The sequence below is a fragment of the Myiozetetes cayanensis genome, unplaced genomic scaffold (genome assembly GCF_022539395.1).
Source record: "Myiozetetes cayanensis isolate MyiCay16 unplaced genomic scaffold, myiCay2020 scf73, whole genome shotgun sequence".
In the NCBI taxonomy this organism is placed as follows: Eukaryota; Metazoa; Chordata; class Aves; order Passeriformes; family Tyrannidae; genus Myiozetetes; species Myiozetetes cayanensis.
Window position 1 is genome coordinate 37,385 of NW_026087998.1, and position 21,450 is coordinate 58,834.

The window sequence follows — 21,450 nt, forward strand, 5'->3', positions numbered from 1 at the left end:
TTCGGTCATATTCATGTTGTGTACTCCACCTCTGTTCCACTATCCACCTTTGTTCCTGGCTTGGCCTACTATGATCAGAGAGGTTAAAACAACACAAGCACACTTGTCTTGATTATAGGTAAAAGCCATCCTGATATTTACCAACAGACCATTTAGTCAATTTTGACCAGCATTAACTTGCAATATCTTCAATATCTGCTTCCAATCTCCGAAGGCTAGCAGCATCAACTTACCATAATTAAATCTATATAACACATTCTCTTAAAATCTTAATATTCATTAAGTATTTAAGTTCACACACACAGATATCTGCGTAGCTTTTTTCACTCATACAGCTTTTTTCCCTCATACAGCTTTTTTCCCAGTCATTCAGAAGGTGGCCACCTCAATCATCCTTCATTCACACATAGCTGGGATTTTTATTATATTTTTCATTTCAACCACACATCTCAGATTCCTAAGTATTGTTGGCTTCTCAGTGTTTCTCAGTCTGCCATCTCTGGTGGTCATGTTCAGCAATTCCACCTGTCCTGAAAAGGAATCAATACAAGGAAACAAAAAGGCCTAACAAACCTAAATGAGATCCATTACTGATCCAGGACCTGTTTATGTACATGCATATTCTCCTCCCCTCTTTTGTTTTGAAAATATGCTTGGTGTGTAAAATGCTTTTTGACAATAATTTGATCTCTGAGTGAGTTAGCCTTGCTTTAGAATACCAAAAGCTATGCAGTATAACAGAAATAACGTCAGGTGAACTGAAAAAAAGGACAAAGAATCATCTGTGTACATTTTAAATTCCCACCTGAAATGTATCTTAACCTAATGCTAGAAAGGGGGAAAAGAAAAGAAGGTATAATCTGCAATTACAAAATCACTTTAACCAAGTAACCAGGATCAATTATAGACCTCGTAAACCTTTAACTATTCCCCAGTAAGTTCCACTTCTCTGTCATCTGTGACAAACTCTGCGAAAAACACCACCATGCACATGAAAGGTCTCCCTTTTTCCCTTTTTTTTTTTTGTTTTTTTTAATCAGCTGCAGTTTCAGCAGCTTTGTCTTAACACCACAAGTGCTAAGCCCTGCAGGTTTGGGTCCTCCGGGACTTCCCTCAGCGTAGGCAGCAGCGTGCCCCGCTCTGGTTCAGAGCTCGCAGTGTCCCGGCTCCGCAGCCCGGCGCAGCCGCATCAACAGGAGCCCCGCCTTCACTCTGCTCCCAGCATCGTTCTGCCTAGGCGTCCTGCTCTGTGCTGGCTCTCCTCCGCCGATGTTGTCTCTGTGCTCTCTGGATGTTGCTATCTCCGCAGTCTGGGGTGTATTCAGGTCTCAGTTTCTGTCCATCTGCCTCTTCCAGTTGTTTTCACTGTTAACAAAAGCTTAACAAACCGTTGCTCTTAAAAGTTCCATCAGTTCTAAGTAGTTACTGTGCAGAAACAAATGAGAGCAGTCAGACAATTTTACCGAGGGCCTGCATGGAGAAAAAAGGACACTTCAGAGCCGCAGCCGGCCCCTCGCTCCACGGTGGGTCTTGAACCTATGACCCAGGGATTCACAGTCCTGTGCTTTAGTGAGTGAGCTATCCGAGCTGCTTTGGGAATAGCTGCGCTCCCTTCAAGCTACTCAGGCTCTCTTGAACTAACACAGCAGCAACAGCCCTAGGAAGCTCCTGCGTTCGAAAGGTTTTAGACACCACTTTCACAAGCATTTGTTTTTCAGTCTTAGAGTAGCAATGCTTAACTCCGTGTCTTCTATCTGTGACTGCTGTAGTGAAGCTATAACTTGCAAAGCAAACATAGTTTTTGCCTCTTGTTCAAGTTAAAACATTTTTAAAAGTTCAAAGAATGTCGTGGGCGGGCTTTACGGAATTCCATAGTTGCCGTCCTTTGTAAAGCGGAGCGGTGCGGGGAGGGGGGGAGTGCTCCGGGCGCCTCTGCCTTCCCGTGTCTTCCAGCAGCCCTTTATCTTGCCTCGCCCTCCCGTCTCGGTCCGTCCTTAGGGCACACTGCTTGAGGTGGGAGGGGGTGGGGGCTGTTCGATCGCGATCTGAGGCGACCCCGGTATTTTAGTTTCGATTTGTACTTCAGGCAATTGCTTTTCATTACTGGGGTTCCATGGTGGTAATTCGTCATCTAAACCCCACGCTATTTGTTCTGCCTTAGTCATGACAGGACATGTCAACAGAGGATAATTAGGGGAGTCTCCAAGAGGGGGCCAGACACCCTGCATTTCAGCCGCGCGTTCTACCTTTGTTTGAGAGCTATCGGGAGGCCGCACTGCAGCTTTAACAGCCACGGCGACTTACGCCTCGCCATGTAGCCGTTCAATCAGTATTCGCAGAGTATGGTAAGTTTTGCTAATGTCTTTGCCCCTTTCGTTCCAAGTTGTACCGATTCCCACAAGTCCTCCCCCACCTTTTGCCACGTCTCAGTCTTATATATATCTTGCGTGGAGGAGAAAAATCCACGGCGGTGACACCAACATAGTAAATCTATCAGCGCCGAACGCGGCAACTGAGTGTCAGTCTTATCAGCCAATTTCATTAGGCTATCAACAACCACCTTTTCCACTGCTAACGCAGTTAATCTCATCCTGCTTATCTTCCTGACTCACCAGTCAGTCCGTGCACGATCTGCCTTTCTCCTGACGCCCAGCTATAACTTCGCTGGCAGCAGGATCCTCGCAGGCTCTGCAGTCCGATGTTCGATCGTCCCCAAGCACGTATGTCGGGGTTCACCAGATGCTGCAGGCAGGCAAGCGAGCGGGAGAGAAGCACACACACATCCACAAGATGCAAGTTCAAATCCAGTTTTATTATTGTTAAGCTGTACAATTTATATTATTCTGAGTCCTGTCCATGCGAACACGAGCACAGCACGCCATTGCGATTGGTCAACACGCACTGTCCACGCGCCCTAGGTAACCCACCGATTTGTGGTTTTGAAGCCCACATTTGCATACCGTTTCCGTTATCACTGTTTTTCCCATCCTGTTTCTGCTGACTCCTGCATTCCTGCAGCAGCAAGCCGTTTCTTATTTATCTTACCGTTACCTCCTGACCTTTTCAGAACTCAGAATAATCATGCAGAATTGCTAAGGCCCCGACACACTTCTTCTATTTATGCTAATCAATATGGTAACTATAGTACATTCTGCACTTAACATGCTTCTCAGTTGTGGATGCAATTTACTTTGGAATCAATTGTAAAGGAAGGAGATGAGGGCCATTTGAGCACTGAAATTGAAAAAAAGCAACCTGGGATAATACAATTAAGTTTGAAAAGGAATTAATTTCACTTATGACCCCATCAGCATATACAGCTTAGTGTTTGAATCCAGAAATACTAAGGCTGTACAAGCTGCAAGGCTAGAAAGACCAGCCCCTCTCCCAGTTAAATATGGGTCACTTACTAGAACACCAAGGTTCAATGAAGAACAAAATCGTTTATGGAGAGAAGGAAGAGCTTTAAGCATTCCCTAAGACTTAATGCATGGGCAAAGTAATGAGAACTTGCAATGGTTGATAGATTCAGCACAATAAAAGGCCCCCCCTGAGCCTCAAATTGCCCAATCCTCAGGGTCCCCATTCACCTCTGCAAAAGGAATTGTCAATGCTAAAAAACTGAAGGTAACGACTGGAATGGGTTCACTGTGTTGCATAGTTAGAAATAGTTTAGAACTCAGTAAAGAAAAAAAACAGTTATCTACTTACATGTAGGATCCCAAAGACAGAACCTTCTTTTCCTACTAGATACAGGAGCTGAGGTATCTCTTAGACCTTATGTCAGGACCTTAAGCCTGACCTGCAATGAGAGAACCATAAACAACAGTGGGCTTAGGGAATAATCCCATTAAATGTCACATTGTTAAAACTATGATCCACTTACCAGGAGAAAAGCGATCAACTAAAATAACTGCAGTGACAGGGCCTTTTGGTCAGAGTATATTGGGGTTAGACATTCTAAAAGGAAAACAGTGGTGACATCAAGGAAAAATGTGGAGTTCTGGCTATGATATTAATGATTACCAGCCTCACAAAACCAGGGATATCAATCTGGCGGAAGTCTATTTTCTGAAGAAATTAATTAAATTACCAGTCTCTGCTGTAGTAAACCATAGACAATACCCCATCTCTAATGCTGCAAAGTCAGGCACGTCAGAGGTAATCAGGAATTTGGAACCCAGGGGAATTGTGCACAAAACACATTTGCCTTATAACCTGCCTTTGTGGCCTGTCAGAAACCAAATGGCACCTGGAGACTAAGAGTAGACTATCGAAAATTAAATGCCAATACAGCACTGCTAGCAGCTGCAGTTCAGAATATAGCCACACTGAATAATGAGATACAAAGCAAGGGTCACAAATGGATGGCTGTACTGGATGTTAAAGCCGTGTTCTTTATGGTTCCTTTACATGAGGAAGAACAGAATCAATTTGCATTTACTTGGAATGGGCAACAGTATACCTTCAATAGACTCCCCCAAGAATACAAGCATTCACCCACATTGGCTCATTGTGCTTTAGCTACAGAGATGGAAAGTATTATAGTACCCCCAGAAATAACTGTCTATAGATGACATAATGATTGCAGGGGAAGACAGAGATAAAGTAGCAGAGGCTATTTATTGCGATTCATGGGCAGTGTTCCAGGGAGGATTTGGAGGGATGCTGAAATGGAAACCAAAACACCGTTGAAAGCTCAAAAAACCCCACAATATTTATTACAAAGAAGTGGCCAACAAAACGAGAAGCTGAGAGACAGGAAAGGAGAGGAGGGAAATAAGCCCTCAGTGAAACCACCACTCACGCAGGTGTGTTTTATGAGGTTGTCTTACTGACCCAGAATGAGTAGAATTCCCCATAGCAGAGGCTTCATCCTCAGAGGGTCAGCAGGCTCACAAGATAGTGGGCGTTCCCACAAAAGGCAACGTTCTCCTTCATATGAAGCTTGAGTCCCCGAGCACAAGTCACCTGTGTTTTTTATCCAATTTGTTGGTGATGTCTTCCTGGGCCGGTGTGGCCATGACTGCCCAGCTAGAGGCCTTAGGTCCCTCCCCCCATTATGTAAGTGGTACCCTTTCTGCACATGCGTGTGTACAATGGAACTTCCCTGCGACTGCATGATACACCTTGGTGGCTCTTCCCTAAATGAGTCTGGGGGCTTACTTCATCACCCTCCTCTTCATTTTCTCCTTCAAATGCCCTTGGTGGGCCATCAGCCAATAGCGAGATACCAATTAATTTTAGTTTATGCAAAGTGCTGCCTTCAAGGATGAAGTTCTCCTTTATCAGTGCCTGTTTTCTCATAACTTGGCAGGAAAAAAACAAACTCTCACAGGTGTCTGGGTCAAACACAGACCAACAGTAGCCGTGTCTAATTAAGCACAGATACAGGCAGTGTATAAGGGAGCCACTGATTGGATAATGTTCTGGGAAAGAAACAATTGGAAAGTGAGTAACATAAGTGTATGGCAGAAAGAGGATTGGCAAGAGTTATTAGAAATTGGATGGAAAAGGCCTTTAGCCCTGTGTATTGGGTCTGGCTGAGCTGGAGTTCATTTCCCCATAGCAGCCCTCACAGTGCTGTGCTTTGCATTGGTAGTTAGAAGGGTGTTGATAACACACCAGTGTTTTGGCTACTGCTGAGCACAGAATCAGTACTGTAACATTCCTTCCCCAATCGAGGGCAAGATTCTGGGAGGGGACACAAGTAGGCCAGCTGACCCGAACTGACCAAAGAGATATTCCCTACCATATTATGTAAGCTCAGATATGAAAACTAAAGCAAGGAGCAGGAAGGCAGGCATTCATTGTCTCCAATGGCTGCCTGCTGAGGAACTGTTATGCATGCTGAAGCCCTGCTTCTTTTAAGTGGCTGACCATTGCTTCTGATGGGAAATAGAGAATAAACCCTTCTATGTTTCGCTTCACTTTTGTGCATGCAAACTTTTGCTTGGTTTTTCTTTAAATAAACTGCCTTATCCCAACCCACAAGTTGTTTTTTCCACCTTACTCTCTCCCCTGTCCCACTGGGAAGTGATAGAGTGGTTGGGTGGGCACCTGGCATCCAGCCAAGGTCAACCCACCACACCCTAAGATGGGTAAAGGCACATAGAAAGGGAAATGATCCAGCCAGTAAAGGGAATGCATACGCTGACCAACTAGCCCACGTAAATAAAATAGATATAGCAGAGTCAGATGAAACAGGGAAAATAGTTGATGATGGATGGGAAAGGCTAGCTGAATGGGCCCATATCAGAGGAGGGCATCAAGGGCGAGACATACTTTACCATGAACGTAGGGTTCATGGGTGGCTGGTGTCCTAGAGAATGTGCAAATGACTCATTAGCAAGTGCCTAGAATGCCAACTCAGGCTGATGAGAAATCATCGGGCTCAAGCAGACCTACTGCATATTAAAACTGACAGACTTCTGTGGAAAACATGGCAAATTGATTACATAGGACCACTGAGACCCGGTATGGGGAAGAAATATACTTTGGTGGGAGCTGAGGTAGTATCAGGATTAGTCATGGCAACAGCTGTAAGCAAAGTTACTGGTTTTAATACTGTGGGAGTGTTAAACAATTGATTCGATCATCTTCTTACTCCAAAAGAAATTCAAAGTCACAATGGTAGCCATTTTACATAAGAAGACATACAAAATTGCACAAGAAAAGAAGGAATACGGTGGACCTTTCATGCACCATATTTCCCATGAGCCAATGTGATTGTGGAAAGAGCCAATGGCCTGCTTAAAAAACGACTGCCCTTGAAACAGGCACACTGGTTGTCTGACCTGTCTCAGGCAGTTTATCGCCTAAACAATGGATAGGGAGAATGGAGAACCCCCAAAACTAGGGCTTTTTTCCCAAATCCAAGTGACAAAGTCACCCCAATAAAATGAAGCTGGAAAGCAATTCTCTGTGATATAAGTCTGGGGCAGTCTGTAATGGCAGACCTTCCAAAAATAGGCCAGGTACCCATGATATTAGAACATCAGTGAGGTCCTATGGCCTGGAAGGCCCTGGATTCCTCAGGGGCAATTCATCACATTGTCACTGTTATATCATGACTGTCAGTAAAAAGCTATGAAGGCTGATTCAGGGCAACATAAGAAAGCTCTCATCTTTATTATTCTCAGCTCCTTTTTATATCTTTCTCAAAGCAGCAAGCAAGCAGTAAGCAAACAGTAAGCAAGCAACAATGTTTTAATTGGCTATTCATTATTTTATACATTTGGCAGTAATCATGAGATACTTGGAGATGTTCAAGGTTAAGCTTGCAATTCTCACACCCAGAACTTACAGTCTGTCTTTGTTCTTTAATTAGGTTGTGTATAAGACTTACTTATCTTCAAGAATACACTTGAAAGTTTGCCAAGTCAATCTCTTCTTCCAGGGAGCTAACAGACCCGCTGTTAACCCCTACATCACATCAGTTACAGGTGGATTTATCCCATCCATTAACCTGACTGTGCTGGGTCACTTACCATGGCACAAGTAGTTTTCCCGTTTTCCTTTGCAGTACCCATAGAGTGGCAAACAGCAGAATGAAGTGGAAAATCCTGATGTTCATTTCTACAGTCATCACCCAACTAGGAGTCACTGGACTGCAACTGACAGTGATGGATCCCATCACAAGAACAAAAGGACACAGAAATAAGAAAAACATGATGTTACCACAGATCTCACCATGGGACGAGAATCTGCATCAAACCTTAGTTCAAAGAGTAATATGGATGATCAATAGGACAGACTGCTGGATCTACACCCATTTCCCAGAGCATTTTACAAAGGAAGTTCCATTAATAGGAATCCCAGTCCCACAAAACATCTCGTGGAGAAATTTATGGGTAAACACTTCTTTTGATTATCACACAAAAAACATTCAGGAATGGGAATTTGTAACCCCTATACCCACCCTATGGATGCTGAAAGAAATGAGGCTGCCACCACACAGAGTTTGATTTCAGGATTTGTCCGCCAATCTTTCTGGCGTTCCCCTTTTATTATGGTTCCTTTGTAAACAGCACCTAGTGTTTGTCTTTTAGTTAACTGGAATTCCCAGGATCGTTCTAAATGAGTGCCTTGATCCCACACATTCACCTCGCATCACGTGGTGGCTGGGATCAACCATGAGAGAAAAACACATGCTATGATGCAGACCACTCAAAGTGGTTTTTGCTTTGAGAACACAGCACTCTCTTTATCAAAAACACCAGTCAAGGCCAAAACACTCCTTTTTGATCCTAATTAACTGAATGCTGGTGCTGCTGGCTTAATTGGTTCCCACATCACCCCACCTTACATCAAATGTATACAAAGATGCAATCCTCCAAAGGGTTGAGGAAAAATAGATTACAAAACTAACACATTTGTAGAGAAGTATTCAGGATGTACAAATACAGTGAGAATTGGTTCCCAAAGTTTCATTAAGCATTGGCTAGCTCCTGCAGAAAAAGGATAGTATTGGATATGTGGAATGAAAGCTCAAAAGGTTCTACCACAGGACTGGTCTGGAATTTGTACTCTGGTAATTGTAGTCCCTAACATGACTATGGTAAAAAACTTAAGCAATAAAGAAGGAGTATTTCTCCGAACCTTTATGAAGAGGACAAAGAGAACACACAATCCACTGATAAACAAACCAACTTCATTCCAGTCCTTTGGTTAGGTGTTAATGAAATAGAGAAGGTATTAATCAATGTTTCAGCAACAATAGAAATAATGGGAAATAAAACAGCCGATGCCATAATAGCACTGCAAGAGGAAGTTTCACAATTGGCTAAAATTGCTATCCAAGATAGAATGCCATTGGACACAATACTAGCTTTACAAGAGGGAGTGTGCACAGTAATAAACACCACCTGTATGTATGTAGATCAAGGTGTAAGAGTGTCACATTATTTAAATGAGATCTGGAAACAAGTACAAATATTGCATGGAGTACAAATGGATCCTTGGGTTTTGCTGCAGCATGGAAGTGGCTTACATCCTGGTTACCAGACCTGGGGAGTTGGTTCAGGAAAATAATAGGATTGATTTTTGCAATTGTATTAACATTTGTTTGTGTGTTTGTTGTAATCCAATGTCACTCTTTATGTTTTACTAAAATAAGTATGATGAAAAAAGGTGCATATAAAATTGCAAGGGCTAAGTGTTAGGCCACAGGTATTTCAGTATTGCTGTGTTAGTATTAGTCTAAATTGTCAATATATTAATCGTGTGCAGTAGAATTGACTTGATTTTAGCATTTGTTATCACCTTTGGGAAGCCATTTTCTACACACATGGAGGCAAGAGGCATTGACATTGACACTCCATGAGAAATGGCCAAATGTGACCAAAAGATATGGGGTGGAATCTGATGGCAATGAAAGATAGTCAAGATAGATAGTCGGGTCTTCGTGTGCATCCTCCACACACACACACACACCTCCTCTCCCTTGCCATCCCTGATAGGCAATATGATTTATCCTAAGATAAAAACACCAGGTAGGAATTAGGGTAGGATGAACTCTCTGGATGGTTACATAATGAATGCATTCCAGAAATGGGGGAGCTGTGATGAATGTGATTGACTTTGGTACATACTGGCCTGCAAAAGGGTATAAAATGCTGTTGGAGACTGAGTCAACTGGGTAAATTGGTCTTCCACAGTTGCAGGCAGGTTCCAGATGGATACTCTCTCCCCCTCACTGGGCAGGGATGCCTGCAAGGTATGTCCAGACCAAAGACAGGGAACACTCACTTTTGGACAGGTGTGTTGATACCAAAAAAGCAGGAGAAACAAACTCCTTAACACCAATTTGTAGGTGTTAAAAAGGGCATTCTTTATTCAGCACACTGGATGTTTGGAGACAGCTCCTCTAATCGAACATGCTAAATGACAGAAAGACAGGGCGTTTTATTACACATACTATTTATATATTCATTAGATATTCTCACTCAATACATATTCATTACTTGGCTTTACATAGTTGTACCCTTATAGGAAGTCCTTATTTGGTCCTTCCGGTTCTTCTTCTTTGGTTCTTGAGCAAGCACAGTGTCAATGTGTTTTACCACAAAAATTGTAATGTTTGTTTTTTATTTTATCTAGGTACACAGAGTTCAGCTTACATCTTGTTTGCTTGAGTTACATCCCTTATCTAATTCTCAGGGACTTCTCTAAGATTATATTGTTCCTTATTTGGCCATATCGAAATGCTGTGAGTAATGTTTCTATTTCTCCTATCAGTGTAAAAGCATTAAGATCTGGTCACATATGGAGATAAAATCCTAAAGTAGCTCCATAGGTGCTTTGTTGCTTTGTAATTGTGTATTCTCCGAGGCCAAAGACTGTAAACCTGCATGTTTCTAGCCAAACTTGCTTATATTATAACCCTTTAGACCTGCTTATATGATATACTGCATTGGCAATATTTAGATACTGTATTTGTATTAGCACTAAATCTAATCATCCATGTAATCAGTGTCATACTTCTCATGCCTGACCAAGGATCTTCTCTGTACTACTCTGCCACAACTATTCAGTCCTCTCGGGGGGAAAAGAAGGTCTCTAGATCTGATGAGAAAATGACAGGCAGTATGGATATTCCAAACTCCATGACATGACACTAGCTATTCTAACTCCAGCAACAGGCACTGCAGACACTCCAACCCTGGCAACAGGCACTGCAGCAAAAACAGAGAACCAACCTTTGCCAGTATCAGTCACTCATACACAAGAAGAAATGATAGCAGGAAAGTTATGATGTAGTCACCATCATGGAATCGTGGTGGGATGACTCACCGGACTGTAGTGTTGCAATGGATGGCTACAAGCTCTTCAGAAGGGACAGGCAAGGAAGGTGGGGTGGCTCTGTATATTAGGGAGTGTTTTGCCTGTATAGAGCTTGAGGATAGTGATGATAAGGTTGAGTGCCTAAAGGTGAGAATCAGGGCGAAGGTCAACAAGACAGATATCCTGGTGGGAGTCTGTTATAGACCACCCAATGAGGATGAAGAGGTAGAAAAACTATTCTATAAGTGGCTGGCTGATGTTTCATGATTGTCAGTCCTTGTTCTTGTGGGAGAATTTAACCTGATGGATGTCTGCTGGAAACTCAACACAGCGGAGAGGAGGCAGTCTAGGAGGTTCTTGGAGTGTGCAGAAAAAATCAACTACGACAGGAAGTTAAGTGAGCCTACTAGGGGTGGGGCCCCACTAGACCTGCTGTTTACAGGTGGTAGGAGATGTGGTGGTCAAAGGCCGTCTTGGGCATAGCAACCACTAAATGATAGAGGTTTTGATTCTTGGTGAAGGAAGGGGATCAACAAAACCTCTATCTTGGACTACCAGAGAGCAGACTTTGGCCTATTCAGGACACTGATTCGGGAAGTCCCTTGGGAAGCAGCCATTAAAAACAAAGGGGTCCAAGAATGCTGGACATACTTTAAGAAAGAAATCTTAAAGGCACAGGAGCAGGCTGTCCCTATGTGCTGAAAGATTAACTGTCAGGGAAGAAGACTGGTGTAGCCATAAAACCTATATTGTATGGGTTTCTCATGTAACTTGTTAGTACCTTTGTACAAAATTCCTAAAATTATGTTTATAATTCTTTGTTAAGAGCTTCAACAGAATGAGGTAAAGGGTTTCTTTATCTGTGAAAATGTACTGAGAAAGAGACATAACACCTTATTAACCAGTCAAAGCTACTCAGGAGCCTTGAAACCTTCCAGAAGGTGTCATACTGTGTCAACGGAGATGAGGAAGAGGAAGAAGAGATGAAGATAGGGGTCTTCTGGGACCTCTGACTCAAATTCAGCAGGCATGTCAGGGGTGTGGTGAGGGCTGTACTGTGGGAAGGATGGTTTTGGAACTGGGTGTAGCAGTATTAGGCAAAGCTTTGAATTGTTATTAGGTAACTAAATAAAAACAAGAGGCTTTTGTAACTCAGGCATGCATGTTTCTGAAAAAATTAGATTCTTGTGCATCCAACATCGTAATAAAAGGGAATGCTGCCTTCTGAAACTCACAAATTGAGTCTTAGGGGTTTTGTCTAAAGACCTGATTTTAGGCATCACCAGCCTGCCTAAGCAAGGAGCTTTTGCAGGAATTTAGGGGAAAAAAAGAGGATGTATCACCTTTGGAAAAAGGGGGAGGCAACTCAGGAAGTGTTTAAAGATGTCATTAGGCCATGCAAAAAAAAAATAAAAAATTAGGGAGGTGAAAGCTCAGTTAGAACTGAATCTGGCCACTTCTGTAAAGGATAATGAAAAGTTAACATTAACAACAAAAGGAGGAACAAGGAAAACCTCCATTTTTTTATTTAACATGGGAGGGCAATAAAGATGAAGAAAAGTCTGAGGTAATTAACACCATCTTTGCCTCAGTCTTCAACAGTAAGACCAGTAATCCTCAGGGCAACCAGCCCCCTCAGCTGGTAGACAAGGATAGGGAGCAGAAGAGACTGCCTGAAATCCAGGAGGAAGCAGTTAGTGACCTGCTGTGATACTTGATACTCACAAGCTGGCAGAAGAGCTTCCTAAGTTGCTTTCCATCACTTATCATCAGTCCTGGCTAATCAGGGAGGTTCCGAATGACTGGAAGTTGACCAATGTGAAGGTCATCCACAAGAACAGCCAGAAGGAGGATCTGGGGAACTACAGGCCTGTCAGCCTGACCTCGGTGCCTGGCAAGGTTATGGAGCAGATCATCTTGAGTGTGATCACATGGCACATACAGGATAACAAAGGGATCAGACCCAGCCAGCATGGGTTTAGGAAAGGCAGGTCCTGTCTGACCAATTCAGGTGGGAGTGTCGACCTGCTAGACGTTAGGAAGGCTCTGCAGAGGGACCTGGAGAGGCTGGATAGATGGGCTGAGACCAATGGTTTGAGGTTCAACAAAACCAAGTGTCAGGTCTTACTTTGGTCACAATAACCCCATGCAGCACTACAGGTTGGGAGCAGAGTGTCTGGAAAGTGGCCCAGCAGAAAAGGACCAACTGAGGTTGTTTAGCCTGGATAGTAGGAGGCTCAGGGGTGACCTTATCACTCTCTACAACTACCTGAAAGGAGATTGTAGCCAGGTGGGAGTCAGCCTCTTCTCCCAGGCAACCAGTGACAGGACGAGAGGACATAGTCTCTAGCTGTGCCAGGGGAGGTTTAGATTGGATATTAGGAAGAATTTCTTCACAGAAAGGGTGATTAAACATTGGAATGGCCTGCCAAGGGAGGTGGTGGAGTCACCGTCCCTGGAGGTGTTTAAGGAAAGACTGGAGAATGGTCCTACCTGGAGCCTCTGGCAGAAAGCACCAGGGGAGACTCGAGGTCAAACCCTAGGGTTTTGGAATTGGGGATACAGAGGATCTGAAGCCTGCTATACTCCAACTGAAAAGGAGATACTGGACATTTATGAAGGGTTCAAGCTGATTTGGAGGTGATAGGTACTGAAGCACAACTCCTCCTGGCACCCCAGTTACCCATGTTGGGCTGGATGTTCAAAGGGAGGGTCTCTTCTATATATCATGCAACTGATGCTACATGGAATAAGTGGGTTGCACTGATCAGACAATGAGCTCAAACAGGAAACTCCAGTTGTACAGGAATCTTGGAAGTAATCATGGACTGGCCAGAAGGCAAAGATTTTGGAATGTCACCAGAGGAGGAGGCCCTGCTGTATAATAAATTACCACAAAGTGACAAACAATATGCCTTGTTTACTGATGGGTCCTGTCGTATTATAGGAAAGCATTGGAGATGGAAAGCGGCTGCATGGAGTCCCCTATGATAAGTCACAGAAACTGCTGAAGAAGATGAATCAAGTCACTTTGCAAAGGTGAAAGCCATCCAGTTGGCCTTAGACATTGCTGAATGCAAGAAATGGCCAATACTTTACACTGACTCATGGATGGTGGCAAATGTTCTGTGGGGGTGGTTGCAGTAATGGAAGCAGAGTAAATGGCAGTGCAGAGATAATCCCATCTGGGCTGCTTTATTGTGGCAAGATATTGCTGTCCAGGTGGAGAACCTGGTTGTGAAGGTACATCATGTAGATGGTCATGTACCCAAGAGTAAGACCAATGAAGGAACTCAGAACAACCAACAGGTGAATCAGGCTGCTAAAAGTGAAGTAACTTTGTGGGCCCACGACACCTCAGGCCATCGAGGAAAAGATGCAACAGATAGAGAGGCTCATGACTGAGGAGTGGGCCTAACCATGGACACTATCACCCAGGTTATCCATGAATGTGAAACATACTTTGTATTTAAGCAAGTCAAGTGGTTAAAGCCTCTCTGGTATGGAGGACCATGGCTGAAATATGGGGAGGCCTGGCAGATTGAGTATATCTCATTCCCCCAAACCCACCAAAACAAGAACCATGAGATTACAATGGTTGAAGAAACCACCTAATGGCTAGAAACATATTTCATGCTCCTTGCCACTGCTCAGAATACTATCCTGGGCCTTGAAAAGCAACTCTTATGGAGACTTGCACTCCAGGAATAATTGAGGTAGACAATGGGACTCATTTCTGGAACAATCTCATAAACACTTGGGCCAAAGAACATGGCATTAAGCAGGTATATCACATTCCCAATCATGCACCAGCCTACAAAAAATTAAATGATACAATGGACTGTTAAGGACTACACTGAGAGCAATGGGTGGTGAGACCTTCAAACATTGGGATATATATTTAGCATAAGCCACCTGGTTAGTTAACACTGGGGGATCTGCCAATCGAGCTGGCTCTGCCCTATCAAAACCTTGATATACTGTAAAACAGGAAAACATTTCTGTAGTGCACATCAAAAACATGCTGGGGAAAATAGTCTGGGCTATTCCCTCCTCAGGTAAAGGTAATCCTAGTCATGGGATTGCTTTTGCTCAGGGACCCGGGTGCACTTGTTGGGTAATGCAGGAGGATGAGGAAGTCCAGTGTGTGCCTCAAGGGGATTTGATTTTGGGTGAGAAAAACTGATCAATAAAATTGTCTTATGCTAATTGCTATATAATACTGTGTATTATCACTTCCATGATGGGTATATGCTCATCACCACACTACGCATCTCTCAATGCTCGTCTCCACCACTCCAGATTTGGGGATGTGAATCTGACTCCCCTTTGATCACCACATTAATGAAGAATGAACTGTGATGAAACTGGACAAGTGTAGCAGTGATGGAATCTGAACTGGCTTTTACATGCGACAACACCACACACCATCTTTCTGCCCTGAAAGACTGTCATGACAGACGGAACCCAAGGACATGGACAAAATTAACTCGATGGACTTTTATAGAGATGGTCCACAGACTAAGGGAACAATATCTGTGTGTGTATATCTCTCAAAAGGCAGGAAAGGTGATGGTATGTTAGAAAGTGTGGGACCTGGCATGATATAAATGGTGTGGAATAAGGGCTGGATACAGTCCTGGTTTCAGGTGGGACAAAGTTAATAGTTAATTTTCTTCTTAGTAGTTGGTACAGTGCTGTGTTTTGGATTCAGTATGAGACTAATGTTGATAACCCACTGATGTTTTGGTTGTTGCTAAGTCAAGGCCTTCTCAGTGTCATGCTCTGCTAGTGAGGAGGTGTACAATAAACTGTGGGGGAGCATAACCAGGACAGCTGCCCCGAACTGGCCAAAGGGGTATTCCATAATACCATAGAACATCATGCTCAGTATATAAACTGGGGGGAGTTGGCCATGAGCCACCAATCACTGCTTAGGAACAGGCTGGGCATTGGTCAACAGGTGAGCAATTTTATTATGCATCACTTGTTTTTCTTGGGTTCAATTCCTTTCTGTCCCTTTCCTTGTCATTGCATTTTTTAATTATTTTTGGTTTTGTTATTATTATTATTACATTTTACTTTTTTTTCTATTTCTGAACTGTTTTTATCTCAGTCCATGAGCTTTATCTTTTTCTGATTCTCCTCCCCATCCCACCAGGGAGGAGCAAGGGGAAGTGAGTGAGTGACTGCATGGTACTTAGTTCCTGGCTGGGGTTAAACCACAAGACAGCATGTTCTCAAAACTGACAGTAACAGTGGTAAAATCATTTAAATATTTATATATAATAAAAATATATATATAACTGTCAACAATTGTTTAAAGCACAGGTTTTCTGCAAGAAAAAAAGTCCAAATTTATCTTCTGAAAATCAATTTGATTCACATCAGTACAAAATAGCACTGATTACTGCGGTGTTACACAAAACAAAGACTGTTTTTCAGTTATGTCCTCAGAGAAGGGAAACAAGCAATAAAGAATTGAACAAATGATTCTTCTTGCATTAAAAAGGTACCCAATGTTTTGATGTCATTATACAACATATACTGTGTAACACTATTACAAAACACGGGCACGTAGAAAATAAGGTGATTGCTGACAGACAACATGGCTTCAGTAAGAGCAGATTGTGCCTGACAAATTTGGTGGCCTTTTATTGATGGAGTTATGGCAGTGGTGGATGAAGGAAGAGGGATTGATGTCATCTACCTGGACTTGTACAAAGCATTTGACACTGTCCCTTGACACTGTCCTGCATGACATCCCTGTCTCTAAAATGGAAAGTAGGATTTGATAATGTAGCAGGCTGCTCTGCCTATTTTGCAAAGCTATCTGTGGTGGACTGAGAGGGTGTGTCATGCTGCTTTTGGTGTTGAATTATGCTAAAACCAGTCTGACTCATCAACCCCAAAGTTAAACATCCTGATAGTGAGGTAAAGGTGTGGCAGATATGGTAAAGTATCCTTATCTAAAAATGTGAAGCTGACACAGCTGGCCTGGGGACACATGACTGACAGTCAATCACTTTATACTATACAAGTCCAGTCCCACTTTTAAATGGCATGTTCTTCTAACATACCCCTTGTTGGAGTGTGTGTGGAGATTCCTTCCTTGGGTGGGGACACCCCTCAAGGTTACTCCTTGAGGTTGAGTGAAAGAGATTTGCCTAGTCATTGGTATGGGTGAGTAACATCAATCTCTACCTAATAATTGGGGTTTTTTGTTAGCTTTAATATAATTGCTTTGATATAGTACACTATACTATACTAGTAGTTTTAGTTTCTATACTCTGTAGTAAATAATTCTGATTAGGATATTTTTGTCTAATCATTTATCATAATAAATCATTTGTCATAATAAATCATTCATTTTTATTTAAATATATCTGGTTTGCCATCCTTAATCCTGTAGGTCAAGTTGTACAAAGGCTCAATCGCACCTCTATAATCCCTTAGGCTTAAACTGTTGACAAAGTCTAGGGCTAAGATCGGATACAGCCACACCCAGACTCCTCTCTGAGAAGGAGTTCAGAAAGCAAGGGGGTTGTTTCTGCACCTCACGACTCAACAGGAGGGTTTCTCTAATAAACTTTGTCTGAAGCTCCCACTCCACCTGCAACAGACAGATAGACTACTTGGTGGATAAGGAATTGGCTGGATGATTGCATTCAAAGAGTTGCAGTCAACAGCTCGATGTCCAGGTGGAGAGTAGTGATGAGTGGTGTTCCTCAGGGGTTGGTATTGGGAGTAGTACTGTTTAATATCTTTGTTGGTGACATGGACAGTGGGATTGAGTGCACCCTCAGCAAGTCTGATGACATCACCGAGCCATGTGGTGCAGTTAACATGCTGGAGGGAAGGGATGCCATCCAGAGGGATCTTGACAGCTTGAGAGGTGGGTCTGTGCAAACCACATGAAGCTTAACAAGGCTAAATGCAAGGTCCTGCACCTGGCTTGGAGCAATCCAGAGCACAAGTACAGGTTGAGTGGAGAATGGATTGAGAGTAGCCCTGTAGAAAAGGACTTGGAGGTGTTGGTGGACAAGAAGCTTCACATCTTGGCAATGTGTACTTGCAGCCCAGAAAGCCAACCATATAAAAAATAATCTGCATCAAAGGCTACATCAAAAGAAGCGTGACCAGCAGGTGGAGGGAGGTGATTCTCCCCCTCCACTCTGCTCTTGTGAGACCCCACCTGGAGTACTGCGTAAAGTTCTGGGGTCCTCAACATAAGAAAGACATAGACGTGTTGGAGCAAGTCCAGAGGAGGGCCATGAAGGTGAACAGAGGGCTGGAGCACCTCTCATATGAAAACAGGATGAGCGAGTTGGGGCAGGGCTGTTCAGCCTGAAGAAGAGAAGGCTCCAGGGTGACCTTATTGCAGCCTTCCAGTACCTAAAAGGGGCCTACAAGAAGGCTGGAGAGGTATTTTTTACAAGGGTATGCAGTAATAGGACAAGGGGGAATGGCTTCAAGATGAAAGAGGGTAGATTCGGATTAGGTATTAGGGAGAAATTCTTTACTGTGAGGGTAGTGAGGCACTGGAACAGGTTGCCTAGAGAAGTTATGTATGCCACATCCCTGGAAATGTTCAAGGCCAGGCTGGATGGGGCTCTGAGCAACTTGGTTTAATGGAAGGTGTCCCTGCCCATGGCAGGTGGGTTAGAACTAAACGATCTTTAAGGTCCCTTCCAACCCAAACCGTTCTATGATTCTATGAAAACTGAAGCCTGCACACTTAGATCATGTTTGGTAGTATAACTGATGTGGTGTATTCCCTCTGGACAGCTTTTCTGTATGTAAAAGAATTCTAGTTGCTGTGTTAAAAAACAATGGATGAAAGAATGCAATAGTGCTGTTGCCACAACACTGAAAACACTCACCTTTTTAACGTGTAAACTATAAAATACACTAAGTTTCTTTTTTGGTTTTTTTTGTTTTTTTCTTGATACTTAATGGAGTCAAATATCTTTAGATTGATTATGTAAATGATCAAAAGACATTCCTGTCATTGTACCATTTCTTAATGGGTAAACTTTAAGGATGATATAGTAATTTTATTTCTCCTATATTTCAAAAGCCTGTTTCACAACAAATTAGCAAAACAAGCAATCTCTGAAGAATTAAAAACTGCCTCCAAAGCCTTTTTCTTCTGGCTTTTTAAAAATACAGCTTTATATTTACAGTACAGTAAATAAAAATACAGCATTTGTTAACTAGATATTTAGAAGTTCAGGGCAGCTTTCTACTAGCAAAACCAGGCAGCCTGTCTGTTTAGGGTATTAACAGTAAATTTTCCATCCACAAAACACAGATAGCTATTTCTTTTTAAAATGCAAAGGTTACAGAATAAAATTATGCTACATGGCACAAAATGTACCATGAAACCATAAAAATTATTATGCTACATGACACAAAAAGTACCTTCTAGTGTGTTTTACCTGAAAGCAATACTGAAAACATGAAGCATTTAGAGGGAAAGAGTATCTGTTCAGAGACAAAGTTCCTAGTTACTCTGATCTGGTCAGTTTAAGTTACTAATTTCTCTACAGGGACACTTGTCTCATAAAACAGTAAGAAATCTCAGTAACCACCACCCCTCAAAAAACCCCCAGTATGAATTCTTAGTCCAAAAAAATAAATATACCTACCTGTGTTTTGAGTGTGATCTTTTCCTTCTAGATTGGGATTTTGAGCTAGACCTGGATTCTGAACGAGAATGGGAACGAGATCGACCACCTTTTCTTTCACTGCTCTTTCTAGACTCTGAGAGAAAAAAACAACATTACAATGTAAGCTCAGAACATTTAAAGATCCCAGCTAACAATCTGGCACAAGTGGAATGTACCACACTGTCATGGTTTTGCTTGTTCTGGGAAACTAAGCAGGAATTTTCCCTTCCCCCTGCCCACTGTGTGAATGGGATGTTGAATAGGCAGATTGGCTGTGCCTTGAGCTGCCTCAGAGGTAATTGGCACAGAAGAACAGCTCCTCCTGGCACCTCAACTATCGGTGTTGAGTTGGATGTTCAAAGGGAAGACGCCCTCTACGCATCATGTCAGTGAAGCTACATGGAGTAAGTGGATTGCCCTGATCACACAGTGCACCTACATTGGAAATCCAAATCACCCTGGGATCCTAGAAATCATCACAAACTGGCCAGAAGGTGCGAATTTTAGCCTAGCAGATGAAGAAGAAGGGGAGCAGGTCGTACGGGCGGAGGAAACCCCAGCATGCAATCAACTACCAGAAGAAGAAATACGCTATGCATTCGTCACTGATGGTTCCTACCGCACTGTAGGGATGAAACGTAAAGGGAAAGCAGTTGTATGGAGTCCCACATGACAAGTTGCAGAAGCTACGGAAGGAGAAGGTGAATCGAGCCAATTCGCAGAGCTCAAAGTTGTCCAGTTGGCATTGGACATTGCTGAACAAGAGAAGTGGTTAAAACTTTACCTCTACACAGATTCGTGGATGGTGACCCATGCCCTGTGGGGGTGGTTGGACAGATGGAAGAATGCCAATTGGAAATGTAGGGGAAAACCCATCTGGGCCACTGATATATGGTAAGACATTACTACCTGAGTAGAGAAGCTGACTGTGAGGGTCCACCACCTAGATGCCCACATGCCCAAAAATCGAGCCAATGAGGAGCATCGCAACAATGAACAGGCAGACCGAGCTGCACAAGTTGAGGTGTCCCAGATGGACCTAGACTGGCAGCACAAAGGAGAGTTGTTCTTAGCACGATGGACCCATGATGCCTCTGACCATCAGGGCAGAGATGCCACCTACGGATGGGCACGAGACCGAGGGGTGGATCTAACCATGGACGTTATCTCTCAGGTTATCCATGACTGTGAGACATGCGCTGCCATTAAACAGGTTAAGAGACTGAAGCCCCTGTGGTATGGTGGACCATGGAGTAAATACAGGTACCGGGAGGCTTGGAAGGTTGATTATATCACACTGTCACAGACCCATCAAGGTAAGCGCTATGTGCTCACCATGGTGGAAGCCACCACTGGATGGCTGGAGACGCATCCAGTGCCCCATGCCACTGCCAGAAATACCATATTGGGCCTTGAAAAGCAAGTCCTGTGGCGACAGGGCACCCCAGAGCGGATTGAGTCAGATAATGGGACCCATTTCAAGAACAGTTTAGTTATCACCTGGGCAAAGGAGCATGGCATTGAGTGGGTGTATCACATCCCATACCATGCTGCAGCCGCAGGGAAGGTTGAATGGTGTAATGGACTGTTGAAAACCACCCTGAAGGCATTGGGTGGAGGGACTTTCAAACACTGGGATCAGCACCTAGCAAAGGTTACATGGTTAGTCAACACTAGAGGCTCCATCAATCGAGCTGGTCGTGAACAGAGACCCTTCACACTGTAGATGGAGAGAAAGTCCCAGTGATTCACATGAGGGGTATGTTAGGTAAAACAGTTTGGGTTAACCCTGCCTCAAGCAAAGGCAAATCCATTTGTGGGATTGTTTTTGCTCAAGGACCCGGTTGCACATGGTGGGTGATGCAGGAAGATGGAGAAATATGGTGCATACCTCAAGGGGATATTATCTTCAGGTGAACAGGCCACAACTCTGTATCTGTATCTTTATCTGTACTTATATATTTGTGAATGTGTATATAGTTTAGAATAATGC

At 43.2% G+C, this 21,450-nt stretch overlaps 1 protein-coding gene across 1 annotated transcript in view; it reads right to left on the minus strand.

Moving 5' to 3' along the window:
- Nucleotides 1–1,836: 1,836 nt before the first annotated feature.
- Nucleotides 1,837–21,450, minus strand: part of LOC126652258 (serine/arginine-rich splicing factor 11-like) — a 45,234-nt gene continuing 25,620 nt past the window's right edge. Inside the window, exons 7-10 of the mRNA XM_050338936.1 lie at nucleotides 19,437–19,551; nucleotides 6,286–6,322; nucleotides 2,613–2,742; nucleotides 1,837–2,045 (exon numbers count right to left, since the gene is read on the minus strand). Of these exons, the coding sequence (XP_050194893.1) occupies nucleotides 1,837–2,045; nucleotides 2,613–2,742; nucleotides 6,286–6,322; nucleotides 19,437–19,551 (491 nt within the window). The remainder of the gene's footprint in view (nucleotides 2,046–2,612; nucleotides 2,743–6,285; nucleotides 6,323–19,436; nucleotides 19,552–21,450) is intronic.